Below are 19,463 nucleotides of genomic sequence, written 5' to 3'. Positions count from 1 at the left end.
CAAGAGTGAGTGAGTGAGTATGGTTTTATGCCGCTTTTAGCAATATTCCAGCAATATCATGGTGGGGACACCAGAAATTGGCTTCATACATGGTACCAATGTCGGAATCAAACCCTGGTCTTTGGCGTGACGAGCAAATGCTTTAACCACTTGGCTACCTGACCGCCCCACCCAGTCAAGACAATATGATCGATAATCAAGATGTACCGGTTTATTGCGATAAAACAGGTGAAATCACGTGAGCACCTTAATTAAAAACATGTGAAGACTTGGAAAATATCTGCTGATGCCACATTGGCAGTACACATGCTTTGCAAATCCTGTAATCGACCGCAACAGTCGCTATTTCATGTCTTATCACTTTGAAGATTTAGATATAATCTAAACTCACATTGTTGAAGACTTTGAAATCTGATACTGGCAGACTTTTGACTGTCCATGCCAACATAATGAACAGCTGACACGTGTGCTACACAATCTGTAATTGTCCTCGCCAATAATTCCTCCAAAAGTCAACAAACAAAGAAGAAATACATAAATATTAATGTAAATGGTATTACTTTTCAGGTAACAATGCTCATGATCCAATTACATTCACATATTTCTAAATATTCATGGTGGAATAAGTAAGTGTTCGAAAACAGATATGAGATGACTCACAATCAGGTAACATTAATTCAATAATTGCATCATGATTTTAGTCAGAAATAACAAAATTCAAATACAATTCCAACAGTTTGAAGGCGAAATATCTCTCTGATAATTGGCAAAATCTCATTACATATGGACAAGGGGAGAGTTTCTATCATAGCCAATAATGTCCATGATAATGATGACACATAGACCAAAGTCTAAACAGACAAATATGCCTACCCTCCCTCTTTGGAACTTGTCTGGGCACCCAATGGAAGAAGGAACTAGCATTTGTTATGTAGCACCAAAGTAGATAGAACCGCTCGTGTCTCATGTGGGTTGGAGGCAACCAGAGGTGACAATCATAAGATAATAGTGAGTGAGTGAGTATGGTTTTACGCCGCTTTTAGCAATATTCCAGCAATATCATGGCGGGGGACACCAGAAATGGGCTTCACACATTGTACCCATGTCGGGAATCGAACCCGGGTCTTCGGCGTGACGAGTGAACGCTTAAACCACTAGGCTACCCGACCGCCCCCATAAGATAAGATCACTGAACGCAACCAGGAGGCTGTAGTATGGGACACTTCAGAGCCTGCAGTTGCTGATACTGGGAGGAATAAGTGTTTGCATGGATGTCATAAGTATTCAGAGGCCTTTAAGAAGATTCTTAAGGTCATAAGAGATGATCTTAAAAAATATCAGGGCCCATTATCGAGTAAAGTCCTTCCTAAGAGATGGCTAGTGCATCGTAATTCCATCCCCGGGGTCCGGGATGGGCGGGGAAGATTCTTGCTAGTAGATTGTTGCATCTAGTCACAAACAGATCAACTTCCGGTTTCTGGTATTGTAGGCAAATCCACTAAAAAGAAGTAGGAGAAATGCATAGTCTGCGATAGGGTAAGTTTTAAAATTTACTTTCATTTCCAATCAAAACAACAATATAAAAAGAATTATTCTTAAAACTGATCTTAAGATCATGTTTCTTCTGAAATTAAGTATATATATCATGACAACAAGGGATGCAACTACTAAAATCACATTAATTCAGGCCTCTGTTTATGCGACAAACCTTTTGGGTCAACACATGACTGTTGACTGCAGATCGCGATGATTAGTAAACATATTAATGAGCCATCAATATCTTGAGTTATCAGTCTTTGTTGTCTATGTTTTCAGCAACTAATAGCACACCAGGTCGCACATTTGTACTCAAAGATCTTCATTTTAGATGACTCTTGATACCAGCATGGCACCTTGGGCCTATTCCCACCCAGAATCCTCATTGTATTGCTGTACCAATTTACCAGCCATAGGCTCCAATAAAGACTGCACCATGGTGCCGTGTCCCTGAGTTGTCTCCATTTAAAAATACTCCAACTGCCTTTTTTTCTTGTTGAAAGGTCAGTGCACATAATGTCAGCAATATCGTGTCAATACTGTAACTAATGTTAATGAAAACCATCAACTTTTAATTTTCTGCATCTTTTCACGATGGTCCTTGGAAGATTTTGTGAAAGAACTTTTTGTTATCACCAAAGGAATGTCTTTACCACACAAATAAACTTTATTCTTAAACTCCTCAACGTTCAAGTCAGTCAGCTTCACATTCCGCCTCTTTTCCGCAGGTAATTTCCCATACTTGGTGAAATAATATGCCATGATGTACCCAGTCATGAAGGCATCGTACCCTGCACGATGACCTTCCTTTCTAGCAATGCCAAGGTCACTCTTGTTTGACAGATTGTTCAAACCCGACTCTGACTCCGAACCGGTTTTAGCTGGAAGTGACTTGACCTTGTTTTGGGTTTCATATGATTCAGAAACAGGGGAGATGACTCTCATTTTTTTGGTCACAGTTGAATCAGACTCCATTTCTTCATCCTTTGAACAAGAGTCTTCAGTGCTTTCATCTGTCTCCTCCGCTTTTTCTTCCTCATTGCTGGATGAGTTCAGTTGGTTATTACGTCGACGCTTTCTCTTCCGACTCTTTCTTGCTGGTTTTATACCGTCCAGGTCAATGATGTCATCTATGTCATGTGACTTTGGGCAGCTACTGCCGCGCGAGCACCATCCGAAAGACTGAAAACAGATAGGTTTTACTTGAAACAATGTGTTAATGAAAAGACCAGTCATCAATTATACATGTTACTTTTTTAATTGCTGCTTCGATATGACCAAGATATAATGAATCCGAGTCCCACTTTGTTGATACAAACCATATCAATGTTACAGATTTCTAGACCTTGTTGTTTCTCAGAATAAGTTTCTGAAGGATATTTTCTTGGGATGGATATTGAAGGTTTAAAGTGTATCACAATGTTTTACAATACAAGGCTGTATTGTGATATGTATCACGATATACTGCATAATTCTAAATTTTGAATTCAGAAGCAATTTTAAGCACAAGTGTATGAATTGAAGTTCATAAACGGAACAAAACAAGATGCTGGTACAACATAATGTTAACTTAGTCAAAAAATACGCACGCACGCTCCGAGTATTTGGCAAGTGTATAACATTAAACACATGATAAAACTCTTTATTTGAAATCACCCGATATACTTAGCATTAAAATATTATATTGTGATACGTATCTTGGAAAGAATGAACCTCAATTTAACGATACCAGTAATATCGTACACCCTCAATATTTTCACATTTGATCATGTTGACTTAATTTTCTTTTTCTTTCTATCCATGTTCAATATACTTTCAGTCATTTGAAAAGTTCAAACAGAAACACAAGAGACAGACGAAGGATGGCCCATGATTAGATCCTTTGGCTCTCCTGACCTGGCGAGCTGAACTTGTTGTTTGCGTGTGGTTTTCAATATTCCAGCTATATGATAGCGGTCTCTAAGTAATCGAGTCTGGACCAGACAGTGATCAGCATCAATCTACACTATTGGAATGCAATGAAATGCATCAACCAAGTCAGTGAGTCTGACCACTCAATCCTGTTGGTTAACTCTTACGACATGCATAGTTGCCTTTGCGACAAGCATGGCTTGCTGCAAACCTATTTTAACCCTGATCTTCATGGGGTTTGTTCAGCTGAAAGAACAGACAATGAACAATATTCTGTGGAATAGACTGAGGATATCTCAGGTGTGCTAAATGAGGACATCATCTGTATGCAAGTTTTATTTTCATTTCCTGATAATAAGTTGGTTCTATTTCTCCACCCTAAACTACATGTCACACAACCAACAAAGCATCCCACGTACGAGTATGAATATCCTATCATGCTTATTACCATAATTCATATTCATATCAAAGGAGCTTAAATTCATAAGCATACATCACACAGACAAATATGACAGCTTGAATAGAGGTCTTAGTTTGAAGCCACTAAAGTTGAGAATCTGACAGACTCACAGCATACTGATGACACAGTGTCCGCTGAAGGTAGTCGCTGTCAGCATCATCTCCCCGCTCCACCATCGTATGCGGCAGCTCACAGCGGCTGTAGCGGACGTATGTGTAGGAGGTGGGGTAGTCAAGGAACTCAAGGCTCACTACATCCTTCTCATGAGGCAGCGAGAAGCTGTTCTTCCTCTGGCTGAAATGTAACAGAGGCATACATGTCATTACACCTACCACAGTCATACATGTTATTACACCTACCACAATCCTACATGTCATTACACTTTCCACAATCCTACATGTCATTACACCTACCACAATCCTACATGTCATTACACCTACCACAGTCATACATGTTATTACACCTACCACAATCCTACATGTCATTACACTTTCCACAATCCTACATGTCATTACACCTACCACAATCCTACATGTCATTACACCTACCACAGTCATACATGTTATTACACCTACCACAATCCTACATGTTATTACACCTACCACAGTCATACATGTCATTACACCTACCACAATCCTACATGTTATTACACCTACCACAGTCATACATGTCATAACACCTACCACAATCCTACATGTCATTACACCTACCACAGTCTTACATGTTATTACACCTTCCACAGTCATACATGTCATTACACCTACCACAGTCTTACATGTCATTACACCTACCACAGTCTTACATGTTATTACACCTTCCACAGTCATACATGTCATTACACCTACCACAGTCTTACATGTTATTACACCTTCCACAATCCTACATGTTATTACACCTACCACAGTCATACATGTTATTACACCTACCACAATCCTACATGTTATTACACCTACCACAGTCATACATGTTATTACACCTACCATAGTCTTACATGTTATTACACCTACCACAGTTATACATGTTATTACACTTTCAACAATCCTACATGTTATTACACCTACCACAGTCATACATGTTATTACACCTTCCACAATCCTACATGTTATTTCACCTACCACAGTCATACATGTTATTACAACTACCACAGTCATACAGGTTATTACACCTACCACAGTCATACATGTTAGTACACCTACCACAGTTATACATGTTATTACACCTACCACAGTTATACATGTTATTACACTTTCCACAATCCTACATGTTATTACACCTACCACAGTCATACATGTTATTACACCTTCCACAATCCTACATGTCATTACACCTACCACAGTTATACATGTTATTACACCTACCACAGTCATACATGTTATTACACCTTCCACAATCCTACATGTCATTACACCTACCACAGTCATACATGTCATAACACCTACCACAATCCTACATGTCATTACACCTACCACAGTTATACATGTTATTACACCTTCCACAATCCTACATGTTATTACACCTACCACAATCCTACATGTCATTACACCTACCACAGTCATACATGTTATTACACCTACCACAGTCATACATGTTATTACACCTTCCACAATCCTACATGTCATTACACCTACCACAGTCATACATGTTATTACACCTTCCACAATCCTACATGTTATTACACCTACCACAATCCTACATGTCATTACACCTACCACAGTCATACATGTTATTACACCTACCACAGTCATACATGTTATCACACCTACCACAGTCATACATGTTATTACACCTTCCACAATCCTACATGTCATTACACCTACCACAGTCATACATGTTATTACACCTTCCACAATCCTACATGTTATTACACCTACCACGGTCATACATGTTATTTCACCTACCACAATCCTTCATGCCATTACACCTACAACAGTCCTACATGTCATTACACCTACCACAATCCTACATGTCATTACACCTACCACAGTCATACATGTCATTACACCTACCATAGTCTTACATGTTATTACACCAACCACAATCCTACATGTCATTACACCTACCACAGTCATACATGTTATTACACCTACCACAGTCATACATGTTATTACACCTACCACAATCCTACATGTCATTACACCTACCATAGTCTTACATGTTATTACACCTACCACAGTCATACATGTTATTACACCTACCACAATCCTACATGTCATTACACCTACCATAGTCTTACATGTTGTTACCTTCCACAATCCTACATGTCATTACACCTTCCACAATCCTACATGTCATTACACCTACCATAGTCTTACATGTTATTACACCTTCCACAATCCTACATGTTATCACACCTACCACAATCCTACATGTCATTACACCTACCACAGTCATACATGTTATTACACCTACCACAGTCATACATGTTATTACACCTACCACAGTCATACATGTTATTACACCTTCCACAATCCTACATGTTATCACACCTACCACAATCCTACATGTCATTACACCTACCACAGTCATACATGTTATTACACCTACCACAATCCTACATGTTATCACACCTACCACAATCCTACATGTCATTACACCTACCACAGTCATACATGTTATTACACCTACCATAGTCTTACATGTTATTACACCTACCACAGTTATACATGTTATTACACTTTCCACAATCCTACATGTTATTACACCTACCACAGTCATACATGTTATTACACCTTCCACAATCCTACATGTTATTTCACCTACCACAGTCATACATGTTATTACAACTACCACAGTCATACATGTCATTACACCTACCATAGTCTTACATGTAATGATTACACCTACCACAGTCATACATGTTATTACAACTACCACAGTCATACAGGTTATTACACCTACCACAGTCATACATGTTATTACACCTAACACAATCATACATTATATTACACCTACCACAGTCAGACATGTTATTACACCTACCACAGTCATATATAACATTACACTTTCCTCTGTCAGACATGTTATTACAACTACCACAGTCATACAGGTTATTACACCTACCACAGTCATACATGTTATTACACCTACCACAGTTATACATGTCATTACACCTACAACAGTCATACATGTAATGATTACACCTACCAGTCATACATGTTATTACTCCTAACACAATCATACATTATATTACACCTACCACAGTCAGACATGTTATTACACCTACCACAGTCATATATATCATTACACTTTCCTCTGTCAGACATGTTATTACACCTACCACAGTCATACATGTTATTACACCTACCACAGTCTGACATGTTATTACACCTACCACAGTCATACATGTTATTGTTACGCCTCAAAGTGAGACTGACCATTCAGAGAGCAGAACTACTAACCCAATATGAGCCTGTGTACTTTCAGTTAAAATCCAAGATGGTTGTTACTGACCTAATATGAGACCGTATACCGTCAGTAACAGCCATTTTGGATTTTCCAACACCCACCTCACATATTTCACCTGAGCATTCTGGTACAGAAATGGGTTTTTCGACACTGTTTTGTGTTTTAACATCATCAATTGTGATGTGCAAAGACATTAATATGAAAGGAAACCATATTCGTGACCTTATTAATAAAAACTATAGAGAAAAAAGGCTCACAATGGAGGTCACTGATTTACGCCGCTTTTAGCAATATTCCAGCAATATCACGGCGGGGGACACCAGAAATGGGCTTCACACATTGTACCCATGTCGGGAATCGAAACCGGGTCTTCGGCGTGACGAGCGAACGCTTTAACCACTAGGCTACCCGACCGCCCCTTTACAAATAGCAACGTCATAGAACATAATATACATATACAAACAATAGAAAAGATAGCAGCCTGTTGTAAAGGAAAAGCGGATTGCTGTCAAGTTATAGTGGCCTCCAGATTTCTGATAACATGCGGGCATATTTGTGATCATTCTATCCATTTCAGCTATAAATAAATAATACCTGTTTAAAAGTTCACATTTAGTGCATTATATATTCAATTGTTAACGTTTGTGTTTACATAAAAGTGAAGTATGAGAAACATATGCCCTGTTCCTGTCGGAGTCCGTAATACCGTTTGTAAGTGTCAAGTTCTCATTTTGACATGACGTGTGTGCGAAATAGATACGAAAAAGTGTAAACTTTTCGGCATAATAAATTTGTCATACACTTTATTACACCTACCACAGTCATACATGCTATAACACTTACAGTCTTATGTATCTCAAACTGATTGGTTGCCACAGTCATAAATGTTATGACACTCACAGATTCCAGCTGTCACATTAGCCAGTAGGGTGACTCCATGGCATTTGAGCTCTTGCAATAGTATTGTAAAAACATATGTCTAAAACCAATCCTTCAATTGTCTGTCAACCTATGACCTTAATTTTGTGATAAATATACTGAACAACAAAAGTTCCTGTGACACTGAATAAGATTTAATGCAAAGTTATGTTTTTTACCAAATCTGAAACAATAAAAGATTCCTGTAAGTGTTCAAATGGTTTAATTTGCCATACTGACTTCAGAAAGTGCGTGATTTCATAAAAAAAACATGAACATGCCAAAATGCCAATTTACAAATCAAAAGCGAGTGTGTCGACCTCTGGTTGCAATGCAAGCAACATATCTTCGTCTCATAAAATGGACCAGGCGTCGCACAAAGTCCAAAGGCCATGACGACGCAAAAACGGTAGAACAAGAGGGCCGATGATCTCGTTGCGGTAGCGCTGTGTATTGAGATTTCCCTCTACCACTATCAAACGGGTCCTCTGTATTACTGTAATCACACCCCATACCATAACGATGCCGCCCCCGAACAGATCTTCTTCCATGACAGAAAGATTGACGTAACGTTCACCTCGACGTCGGTACACTCGAATCCGTCCATCGCTGTGGCTGAGGTGAAAAAGAGATTCGTCAGTGAATAGAACTTGTCCCCCCTGCAGGGCACTCCAGCATAGACGCTGTCTGCACACTGTAGACGTGCTTGACGGTGGTTTCCTGTCAAAATGGGACGTCTGGTGGGTGTTCTGGTGACAATCCCTGCCCATCTGAGGTGACGACGCACGGTTTGTGAAGATATTCGTCGAAGGCCAGGGATGCTTCTTGCAGTCACTGTTGCTGGCTGGAATCGATTTCGTAGGTGTGTTGTTCGAATCCAGTTGCCTTGTCGATTATTGGTTATGTGTGGCCTGCCACACTGAGGATGGTCTCTGACTGCATTCGTCTGTTGCCAACGTTGCCATAAACACCAAATGGTCTTGCAACATCACGTTAACTCGATCCTGCTTCAAGCATACCAATGGCTCGCAGACGCTGATTTTCGGACAGGTGTGGCATTTCGTAATGTTGAATAATTGCATAATTTTGTTGTTTTTCTGAATGGTTGTTGTCAGCACGATGCTAAACAATGCATATAGAATCCCGTTAACGCACATGTTTTTATACCCATTCTTGGGTAGTGAAAAGCATGGGGCTTGCATAAAAGTCAACTTTTGCATGGAATGCATGCTTTTCTGTAGCAGTTGCGTTTTTGTGACTTGATTCCATATTTGTACTACAATATTGAAAACCAAACTTTACTTGTTTGAAAGATACACTAAAATATTGGTGTCACAGGAACTTTTGTTGTTGAGTATATTTCCAGAAGAACATAGTTTGATGTTGTATGTGTGTTACCTGGGGCACAAGACTAATAGAGTAGCGGCCAACACTTACGTTGTGTAAAGAAGTGGACGTCAATAAATTTGTTTCCTTATATACCCTTGTGTCTTGAGTCCACATTATCATCGGCTTATCCATGCAAAGTCTCATTAAAATGTGTGAGCTCTCAACAGTGACTCTGATTGATGGAAGCTATACATGTGTCATCATGTTTCTTTTAGTAAATAGTTTGTCAGCACCATACCCGTGCTCGTGGGTTTCACCGAAGTGGTAAATGTCTGAGACCTGCATCACCTCGGGCTTTCCTCACACATTAAGCTGACACGTAGCGATATAACTGGAATACTGTTAAAAGCGGCGTTAAACCCAACTCACTCACTCACTCAATGAGTAAATAAATGCTATTTGATCTTTTAGTTCCGAAAGAGCCTGATGATGTTTTTGTTTGGCTGTTTATTGCCAAATTCAGCAATATTCGAATGAAAGACGCCTGTAAATACTCCGTGACTCTCCATTTTCTAGATACCCCAGTTTGCAGAAAGCATAAGCAAACAAGGTTGGATGCACTGCCATTTACTACCTGCCTACCTCTTTACTGAAATCACCCAAAACATCCCACTTTGCAGACATTAGTCAGGAAAATGAAATCATTCTAACTGTAGACATGTCCACATCATGTCATCTAGCAAGTGTAAGCACTGATTTCACAGGATCACTTAATTTAACGTAACAAGTTTCCATTATTATTCAAGCAGTTAAGTCGGGATTTCAGTCCCTGGCCAATCTGCTCCTTGAGTCGACCATAACAATTGTCTATCTCACGATACACTCGTTTCCTTGGAGGGAGGATGGCACCAATAATCAACCCTGGACTAGATAATCCAGTGATTGACATTATGAGAAACTAAGCCTTCAGGGTACTATGACATACACCCAGCCTGACCACCGGATCCACTGAGTGGACTCTTTCAACAAGCATAGAGGTTGCTGGGGACCAATTCTGATCTGAAATCCATATGTGGGCATAATGTTGTAATCGAACAATGGCTACGAGAGGCATCATCTGAAGGCATACTGCAGGTACAATGCTGGCAGTCTCTCCATGCATTCTGTCACACATTATAATGAGTGAGTGAGTGTGTATGGTTTTACGCCGCTTTTAGCAATATTCCAGCAATATCACGGCGGGGGACACCAGAAATGGGCTTCACACATTGTACCCATGTCGGGAATCTAACCCGGGTCTTCGGCATGACGAGCGAACGCTTTAACCACTAGGCTACCCGACCGCCCCCACACATTATAATGTAATCGAGCAACGGCTACAACATGTACAAGAGGCATTAAGACAAACTTGTCTCTTACCATCGTCTGAAGGTATACTCTAGGTACAATGCTTGCAGTCTCTACATGTATTCTGTCACACATTATAATGCAATCGAGCAATGGCTACAAGAGGCATTAAGACAAACTTGTCTCTTACCATCGTCTGAAGGCATACTCCAGGTATGACGCTGGCAGTCTCTCCATGCATTCTGTCACACATTATAATGCAATCGAGCAATGGCTACAAGAGGCATTAAGACATACTTGTCTCTTACCATCGTCTGAAGGCATACTCCAAGTATGACGCTGGCAGTCTCTCCATGCATTCTGTCACACATTATAATGCAATCGAGCAACGGCTACAAGAGGCATTAAGACAAACTTGTCTCTTACCATCGTCTGAAGGCATACTCAAGGTAGGATGCTGGGAGTCTCTCCATGTATTCTGTGATGTACTTGGTGTCGAACACTCCTCCCTCGAACACTTCAGTCAGGTCTGTGACGAATGCCGCCACTGATGAAGGCAGCGAGGCATAGAAGCTCTGGTACAGGAACACCAAGTCCATCAGAGCATTGTGGAAGACGACCGGAGCCTTGTTCAGTACCAGGATGTTGATGAGCTGTCGCAGAGATTTAGAGTCAGAGTCCGTTGTCTGAAACAGATCAAAATATCACGAAGCTGAATCTTTGTGTTTAGGTTATAACAGGTTATGCAGCAACAAGACGATGTATGGGAGGTAACTCCTGAATGACTACAGTTTAAGGAGGGTAAAGCTGACAAACTCAATGATGGCAATCACAGTTTTGTTTCCTGCTTAAGCCAATGGAACCTGAATTTTTTTTGTGTTATACCATGTATACAGTGACAAACTTAAACTTATTTTTTTCTAAAAATATCAAGGTGGTCTCATTTCTTCATTTTGCACCAAGAACTTTCTATAAGCATGTCAAACATAAGAAATAGGAAGCTATCTATGTATACAAATAGTACATCCTTCTTGTTTCCATTTTTATCTTTTCATGTGTTGGAACAAAAATGTAAAATTCCTTTCATTCATTTTTGTAATTACTTCATAAATTATTGGCACAGTGACTGAATGCTGTTTAATCCCACAGTTAGTATTATCTCAGTATCACAGCCACCTATATGTAACAGAGTTCAGACTGTGGTTGACAGCATGCGTAGGTCGCGTAGGTGAGTTGGTGAGTTTGGTTTGAAAGGTACTAGTATTTCAGTTTTATCGTGGTGTGTCAGCTTGATGGGTTGGAAAGCCTGAAGTGATGCAGATCTTGGACAATTACCATTTGGGAGAAACCCATGACCAAAGATCTGATGCTGATGATCCCTAAAAAATAATCGGGACGAATCAGGATTCGAACTCACAATGACAGGCTGCTTCCCCAACCCTGTGTGTAACGGTACAGTGATATAACATCCATCACAAAATAGCCATCGTTAAGTATTAAACCTAGTAAAATCGTAGATATTTTTTATATTTGTACACTTATCCTGCATTACTCCTTAATGCATATTACTTGCTTGTTCTTGACAGAGAAAAGAGCTGCGTGAGAGGTCTTTGTTTGAAGAAGTTGTTCCAACTAGCTGAGAGGCCAACCCTATCATGCAGCTCCCACGTGACCAAAGGAAGTGACGTCACGGATCCTCACATTACTCTTGTCACTTGATGAGTGAAGACCTGTTTTTTTGCTGTAGCATAAACTGATTCAAACCCTTATGTGTTTGCTCTTTGAGTTAATGTTTATTGTCTTTGTGTTGTGCCTACGGTTTGTATCTCGTACATTCTATGTTTGATATGCAGGATAAGTAAAAAATCAACAGTAACACGATCGAACACTTATTACCTTATCGTTTCCTCTATAATATGAAATTCCTTTAGAATATTGTTTGTTGAAGTCAAATCCATGGTCAACCAGGAACTTGAGTGTGATGGGCTCCACTATAAAGTCCTCCTCACACAGCACAAGAATGTTGAATGTCTGCACCAAGTACTTCCAGTCATTCTTGGCCTTAGATGGAGAGGTGGGTTCTGTGTCCTTGACCTTGACCTCTGCTGTCCGGATGTCGGTGCACTTGAAGCAGGAGAGACCAAGTGAGAGAACTGACCTTGACCTGGCAACATCTGCCATTGCTCTGTACCGGTCATCCATTGCCCTGGCAAGAAAAACATTTTTACAGTTTTGTTGTTTCAAGGATTGGCCCCTCTTAGAAGAAGGAACAAGCTATACGCAAGGTAAGCTGCTCATTTTGTTGATGAAAAAGAAGAAAAGCTGAATGTGCAAAATGTCAATTGACAATCCTTATAATTTTTATATTTTTTTACTTATTTTTAATATATTTATACGCAAGCTATAAGCAAGGTAAGCTGCTCACATGTGAGCCGACAGTAAATCATTAAAAATCAGTAAAAAAACCTTTGTTGATGAAATATAAGAAAGCTGAATGTGCAAAATGTCAATTGAGAATTGACTTTCACTGTGTGTGAGTTCATTGGAGTATGAACCTTCAAAGAGTAAGGGACAAACAATGTTTGATCCTCACTCTATGATGGTTCATACTCCAATGAACTCACACAAAGTGAAAGTCAATTCTTATAATTTATATCACTATTTTTACCTCAAAGGATGAAGACCTTGATCTATAAACAATTATATTTAGTATGTGTGACTTCATGTTTACACTTACGTCCATACAAGAACCAGCTGTATCGCGGAATAAAATAGTTACTCAAAACGAGAGGTGACATGAGCCATGTATGCTCAACAGGGACAACTTTTGTAGTTTCTGTAAACAGATGTACTCAAATAATATCCTCATTAGATCCTCATTAGATGAGAAAGGTCTGTTAAGAACTACCACAGTAAGTCAGTCACAGTGGCGCATCGTAATATTTTTACATCAATTACAAGACGTCAAAATGTCCAACATGATAAACGTGACGGGAGAGATTTCGGAAGTCTTAGTCATTGGTCAACTGGCCGATCATTGAAAGGTGATTAAAGATGTGTCAAACAGACACAAATGCACAGAATGATATAGGCTGTTACTGTCAGCCTTGACACGGATCGAGGCAATACTATGATAGTTTGGAAGTGCATTTCTTTGTTTTGCTCATTAGGATGGGTCGTAGAGAGAATATTTGTGAACAATCATGCAGTCAAACACTCTGACGTTTCTCAATGTATACTGAAACGCTGAGTTCAAGATTAAAGGGTCTAAATGTTCAGAAAGAACACTTCTGTACTTCTGCTAGGGAATTGCCAGGAGTTTCCCCAGAAATGTGGAAGCAGTCTGTGAGTGTTTACTTCGTTTCAAGAAAAAGGTCTCGTGAAAAACGTATGAACATCAAATTGTGTCGTTCATAGTGTATGAAAGACAATTTCCTGGTCATGTGACCGACCTCTCGTCCTATGGAAAAGCCGTATATCGTGTAAACTTCACATTAAAAAAATATCATTTGAAAACAAATGAATATCAAGGACAGAGACTTTTCTGCCTCCAGAAGTATGAAAGCTGCTGTAATGAATACTGCTATTTTAGAGGCATAAAACTTTTAAAGAGCAAACACATATATTTTCTGCATAAATACTGAGGAAAAATGACTAACACTGAAATCTAACGACATGAACAAAATATGGAGTCATCATAGGGAGAAACATATATGATAAAGTCCCGCTTCCTCAGTCTGTCAATTTCAGAGGAGAAAAAGTTTACAGGCCATTACCGTATGTGTTTGGGAAAATTTAAGATCAAATCACAAACAAATGGAACATAAATGTTGAGTCCTACTGCTAGTTTTACACATTCACAAAACTTCATTGGTTAAAAGATGTCTGAGCTTTTGTAGCTTTTCAGTGTGGTAAAATTGCCAGGTCAAAATATAATATCGCAAAAATAAACCCAGAATATGTATGTTGAGCCCCACGACTAACTACTAGGGCTGGGATGGGTAACTCGGGTCGGGTGGGTCCTGAGTAGGACCCGGGTACCCACATGACAACCCGGATTCGTGGTTAGTCATATGATATACTGTAATGACATTAACAGTAAAACTCAATGGATGCACTACAATCATAGCTAATGTTCACATTTCTTTCTCACTATGCAAGCATTCGTTCTGACTTTTATATGTTCGAGTAAGGTTAAAGCGTCTATCAACTGCAGTGTATGCATGATCAGATCGTTTTATACATGTAACTAAATAGCTTTTGCCAGGGCATTTTGTACCAAACTCTTGAGACCTATAGCGGGTATCCGGGTAGGATCTCACGGGAGACATCTTGTTTGCTGTGTCATGCCACACTCAGCAATATTCCAGCTACATCACAGCAGCCTGTAAAGAATTAAGTCTGGAGCACACAATCAAGTGATTGATACGATGAGAAATGAACATCGGGGTACGATGACACGCAATCAACCAAGTCACCGAGTCTGACCACCTGATCCGCTCTGTTGCCTCTTACAAACAGCATGGATTGATAGGGTCCTGTTCTAATCTAGAGTCCCCACTGGTCTGTTAACATGATTAAGACAGAAGGCAGTTACAGGGTGACATCATAACAATATTAACATCAACTGAATCGTGAACCAGAAGTACTTGTGAGCTCAGCATAAGACAGTTACCTGAAATTCAATGCTTTTCTGTTTCCTAGACCACTCAGCTCCTGAAATTGAAAAGTTTAACTGAAGTAACCATGGAAACAAACTATCCAACATCTTAAATTTCATGTTACAATACAGGAAACTACACCGGCCTAAAAACTACCTTAAATTATTTTTCTTAGAATATCAGAATACAGATGGGTTTTCACTGGAGATATTCCACAATCTTGGAACTCGTGACAAATCCAGAAACAATACGTAACAAGCAATCATAGCTTATGATGCTTGTCTATCCAAATAACGTCAGGCAGACTTCTTCTGTTTCTTACATACAATACCATTTGATTTTGAGTTGTACATGTAACTTCTGTGTGAATAACAAAATAAAACTGCATGATCTCACAATTCTTGGAAACTTGCTTACACACATAGTTATGAAGTTGTGGTGAGGTGAGTGAGTGAGTTGGGTTTAGCACCGCTTTTAACAGTATTCCAGTTATATCACGGCGTGTCAGCTTAATGTGGGAGGAAAGCCCGAATTGATGCAGGTCTCAGACGTTTACCACTTCGGTGAAACCAACGAGCACGGGTATGGTGCTGACATACCAAGAAACATAATCGGGACGAACCGGGATTCAAACCCACAACCATAGGTTTCTGCCCAAGGGACGCAACTCTGCACACCGATTTGCGCCTTAGACAACTGGGCCACCCGTGCCCTGTGGTGAGGTGAAATGGGGTTGAAGGTCGTGTTCAAGATGTTTGAGTGTGTGTAGATGCTTATAGTTGTACAAGTCTGGACTTCTGAAGGTGTTATAGAGGTAGCGAAATGAGATACCAGGCGGCAGTTTAATATAGATATCAGACACATTATACAGACTTGTTTCATCCCTTTAATGCCGAAAACCAGGCAGGGTAACAACAGGAACCTTCTTTTCAGGTCTTTTGGTATGAGTCATCTGGGGATTGAACCACCGACCTGCCGCTCTCAGAGTAGACACTCTATCCACTTGACCTAGGAGGTCTACACATGGTCTAGGTCTAGATGTAAGTCATTACCTTAATGTTGTAAAGCTGCTACTACTATGATTCCAAAGTTCTGTTTGTTTGTTTGTTGTTTAACGTCGCACACAGCAATATTCCAGCTATATGATGGCAGTCTGTAAATAATCGAGTCTGGACCAGACAATCCAGTGAGACATTACTACATCATGTACATGGTATCAAAGCCCCATCTTGGTATGTGCCTTCCATTTTGAATGCTTATGGACAACTGAATGCTTCAGTCACCATATCTATACCAAATGTTAACAGTGTCCTGTATAAGCACACCCAATTAATCACACTCAAATCATTTACAATGTAAACTAAAATATATCAATCAGGGGAGATAACTTCAAATGGCACCAACTGTTAATATTGTTTTTTCTAATAATTGAAATTATTTACTTTGTACGAATAAGACATGATTTGTTTGTTTGTTGTTTAACGCCGCACTCAGCAATATTCCAGCCATATGACGGCGGTCTGTAAATAATCAAGTCTTGACCAGACAATCCAGTGAGACATTATGAGCATCGATCCACACAATAGAGATAAGATTGAAATGCATCAACGAAATCAGTGAGTCTGACCACCCGATCCTGTTAGTCACCTGATAAATATAGTTGCCTTTTACGGCAAGCATTGGTTGCTGAAGACCTATTCTACCTCGTATCTTCACGGGCCTGTCACAGATTACTCTGACCATGTTTTCATCATTCTCATTAGTACACATAGTATGCATGGCAAGGATACACTTTTTGATACAACACATGGTACTTGAACACTCAACTCATTTTAAGGAGCCATATTCTCTCAAAGGGCAGAGTCCAAAATAACTTCCTGCCAGCCTGCCTGTGGCTTGTAACTTTTCTGTAGGGCTGCATTAAATTTTCTTTCACCTGCCCGACTGTCTGGCAGATAAGTTTGATACTATTTACTTATTCAGTTTTATCAAAACTCCTGGTAAAGTTTCTAAAGTGATTGTTTTGCATAATTTCAACTGAAACCAGATGCAATATGTCTCATTTTTCATGATTTTTCAATATTAATAATGTCTGAATGCGCACAAGTAACTCTGAATATGGGCAAGCAACATTTATGGATCACCTGCCCAGTTGGCTTGTTGGGTTTTAAAATTATTTCAAACACTTTTAAAAAGGGTATGATCAAGATCCAACACAAATTACACTTCAACATGTTCAAAATAAGATCAAAGGCCTGTAGTTTGAGGACATTTGTAAACAAAGTCAGAAGACACTGTTTAGTAGTTTGGTGTTATATTATGTCCGACTTATGAATATGTGTATCGTCTTTTATTGATATTCAACACTATTGTCATGTTTTAACCTGCACGAAAAACATACCAAGTCCATCCCAATAAATGTTGCGGACTTGATGGCGAGAACCAGTGACGGCCATACTTCCTGGAAGTTTTCCTGGTGCACATCAATGACTGGAACACGGCTGAATATACTACTGGATGACATCTGGAATACAAAGTAATCGAATAAGAAATATGAAGAAGACTAACATTTCCCAAAACTCCCCTCGTTCGAAATGAAGGGGGTGCTGTAGGGTCCTTGAGGTTTTTGAATCTACACATGATCTAGGGACCCCTTAAATCTTGACATTTTGACATTAGTTGAGTGACCTGTGGTTTTCCAGAACTTGATAAATCCACACTCATTGAGATCAAGTCAGGACAGTTTAAATGGGGTTTATCATCTCGTTCCAGATATTGCTCTTATATAGTGACGGCTGCATGCTGGTAGGCCACTTGTCCAGACTAATGCGGATTTTATAATGCTAGCCCATGAAGATATAATGGCACAGTTTAAAATAGATATCCCACTTACACAAACCAAACTGACCTTGAGTAGATCAGTTCTTGTTTTACTCACTTACTGACGACTGGCATGTTGTGTAATGATCAATTTAACATGTACCATCTGCTAACGTTTTTAAATATGACGCTGCCGGGGGGGGGGGGGGATCGAGTGAGTGAGTGAGTATGGTTTTACGCCGCTTTTAGCAATATTCCAGCAATATCACGGCGGGGGACACCAGAAATGGGCTTCAAACACTGTACCCGAACGCTTTAACCACTAGGCTACCCGACCGCCCCCCAGGGGATCGAACCACTGACTTTCCGCTCTCCGGGCAGACGTTTTATTCACTACATAGACGAGGTTCTCGTCAAAGGATGAAACTCCTCTGTAGATGTATCAGCGGAGAGCCTGTTGGCAAATGCATTCGACGAGAACCTTGTCTATCCACGACACGGTACGCCAACACCATCAAAATTAATGAAGGCGGTCCAGAAAGCAAAAACAAAATCAGTGGGACAAAAAACATCTTAAAGAACATTAAGATGTATTCATGGTAGACTGGTATTCGCTGTAAAATATAGACTTAACTAGTCGCAGTTACGCGAAGTGCAGTGACGAATTCCGAACGAGATCAAATGGACATGGAGATTTTGTCGATGTAAAATGACTAAGGTCCATGACTGAATACGTCAACTATCTCAGCACGATGAAACAAGGTCTGCATTCGTAACCTTGAATTTCTAAACAAGCAATGTTTGTTCTATTAATCCCATACGTGTAAATATTAAGATCTCACCGAGATTCGTTTCCCGCACGTTTCTACATCTAAGGGGGGTAACTCTCATAGTTTTTTGTGTTTTTAAACCACTAAAAATTATTTTACATTACCCGAAAAATACACATTGAATGAAAAAAGCGCTGTACACAGTAAAAAGGGGCTGTCATAAGTGTAACCCGGTTAATTATAACCAGGGTGAGAATGAATGCTTTATTCTTAACTTTGTTGTTGGCTACAATGTCTAACATAGAT

The 19,463-nt window shown here is 39.7% G+C and overlaps 1 protein-coding gene across 1 annotated transcript; it reads right to left on the bottom strand.

Annotated features, from left to right (window-relative positions):
* Window positions 1-87: 87 nt before the first annotated feature.
* LOC124140994 (target of EGR1 protein 1-like) lies at window positions 88-19,262 on the bottom strand. The gene is made up of 7 exons (XM_046508848.2): window positions 19,230-19,262; window positions 17,969-18,091; window positions 15,582-15,622; window positions 12,803-13,112; window positions 11,333-11,592; window positions 4,018-4,201; window positions 88-2,718 (listed from the first exon to the last, which is right to left on the bottom strand). The coding sequence occupies exons 2-7, from the start codon at window positions 18,089-18,091 to the stop codon at window positions 2,101-2,103; spliced, it is 1,536 nt and encodes a 511-aa protein (XP_046364804.2). The 5' UTR covers window positions 19,230-19,262; the 3' UTR covers window positions 88-2,100.
* Window positions 19,263-19,463: the final 201 nt, after the last annotated feature.

Source organism: Haliotis rufescens, unplaced genomic scaffold (assembly GCF_023055435.1).
Source record: "Haliotis rufescens isolate VD_foot unplaced genomic scaffold, xgHalRufe1.0.p SCAF_2, whole genome shotgun sequence".
Taxonomy (NCBI): domain Eukaryota; kingdom Metazoa; phylum Mollusca; class Gastropoda; order Lepetellida; family Haliotidae; genus Haliotis; species Haliotis rufescens.
Note: the sequence above shows the minus strand (reverse complement) of the source record. Positions and strands in the feature narration are given on the sequence as shown.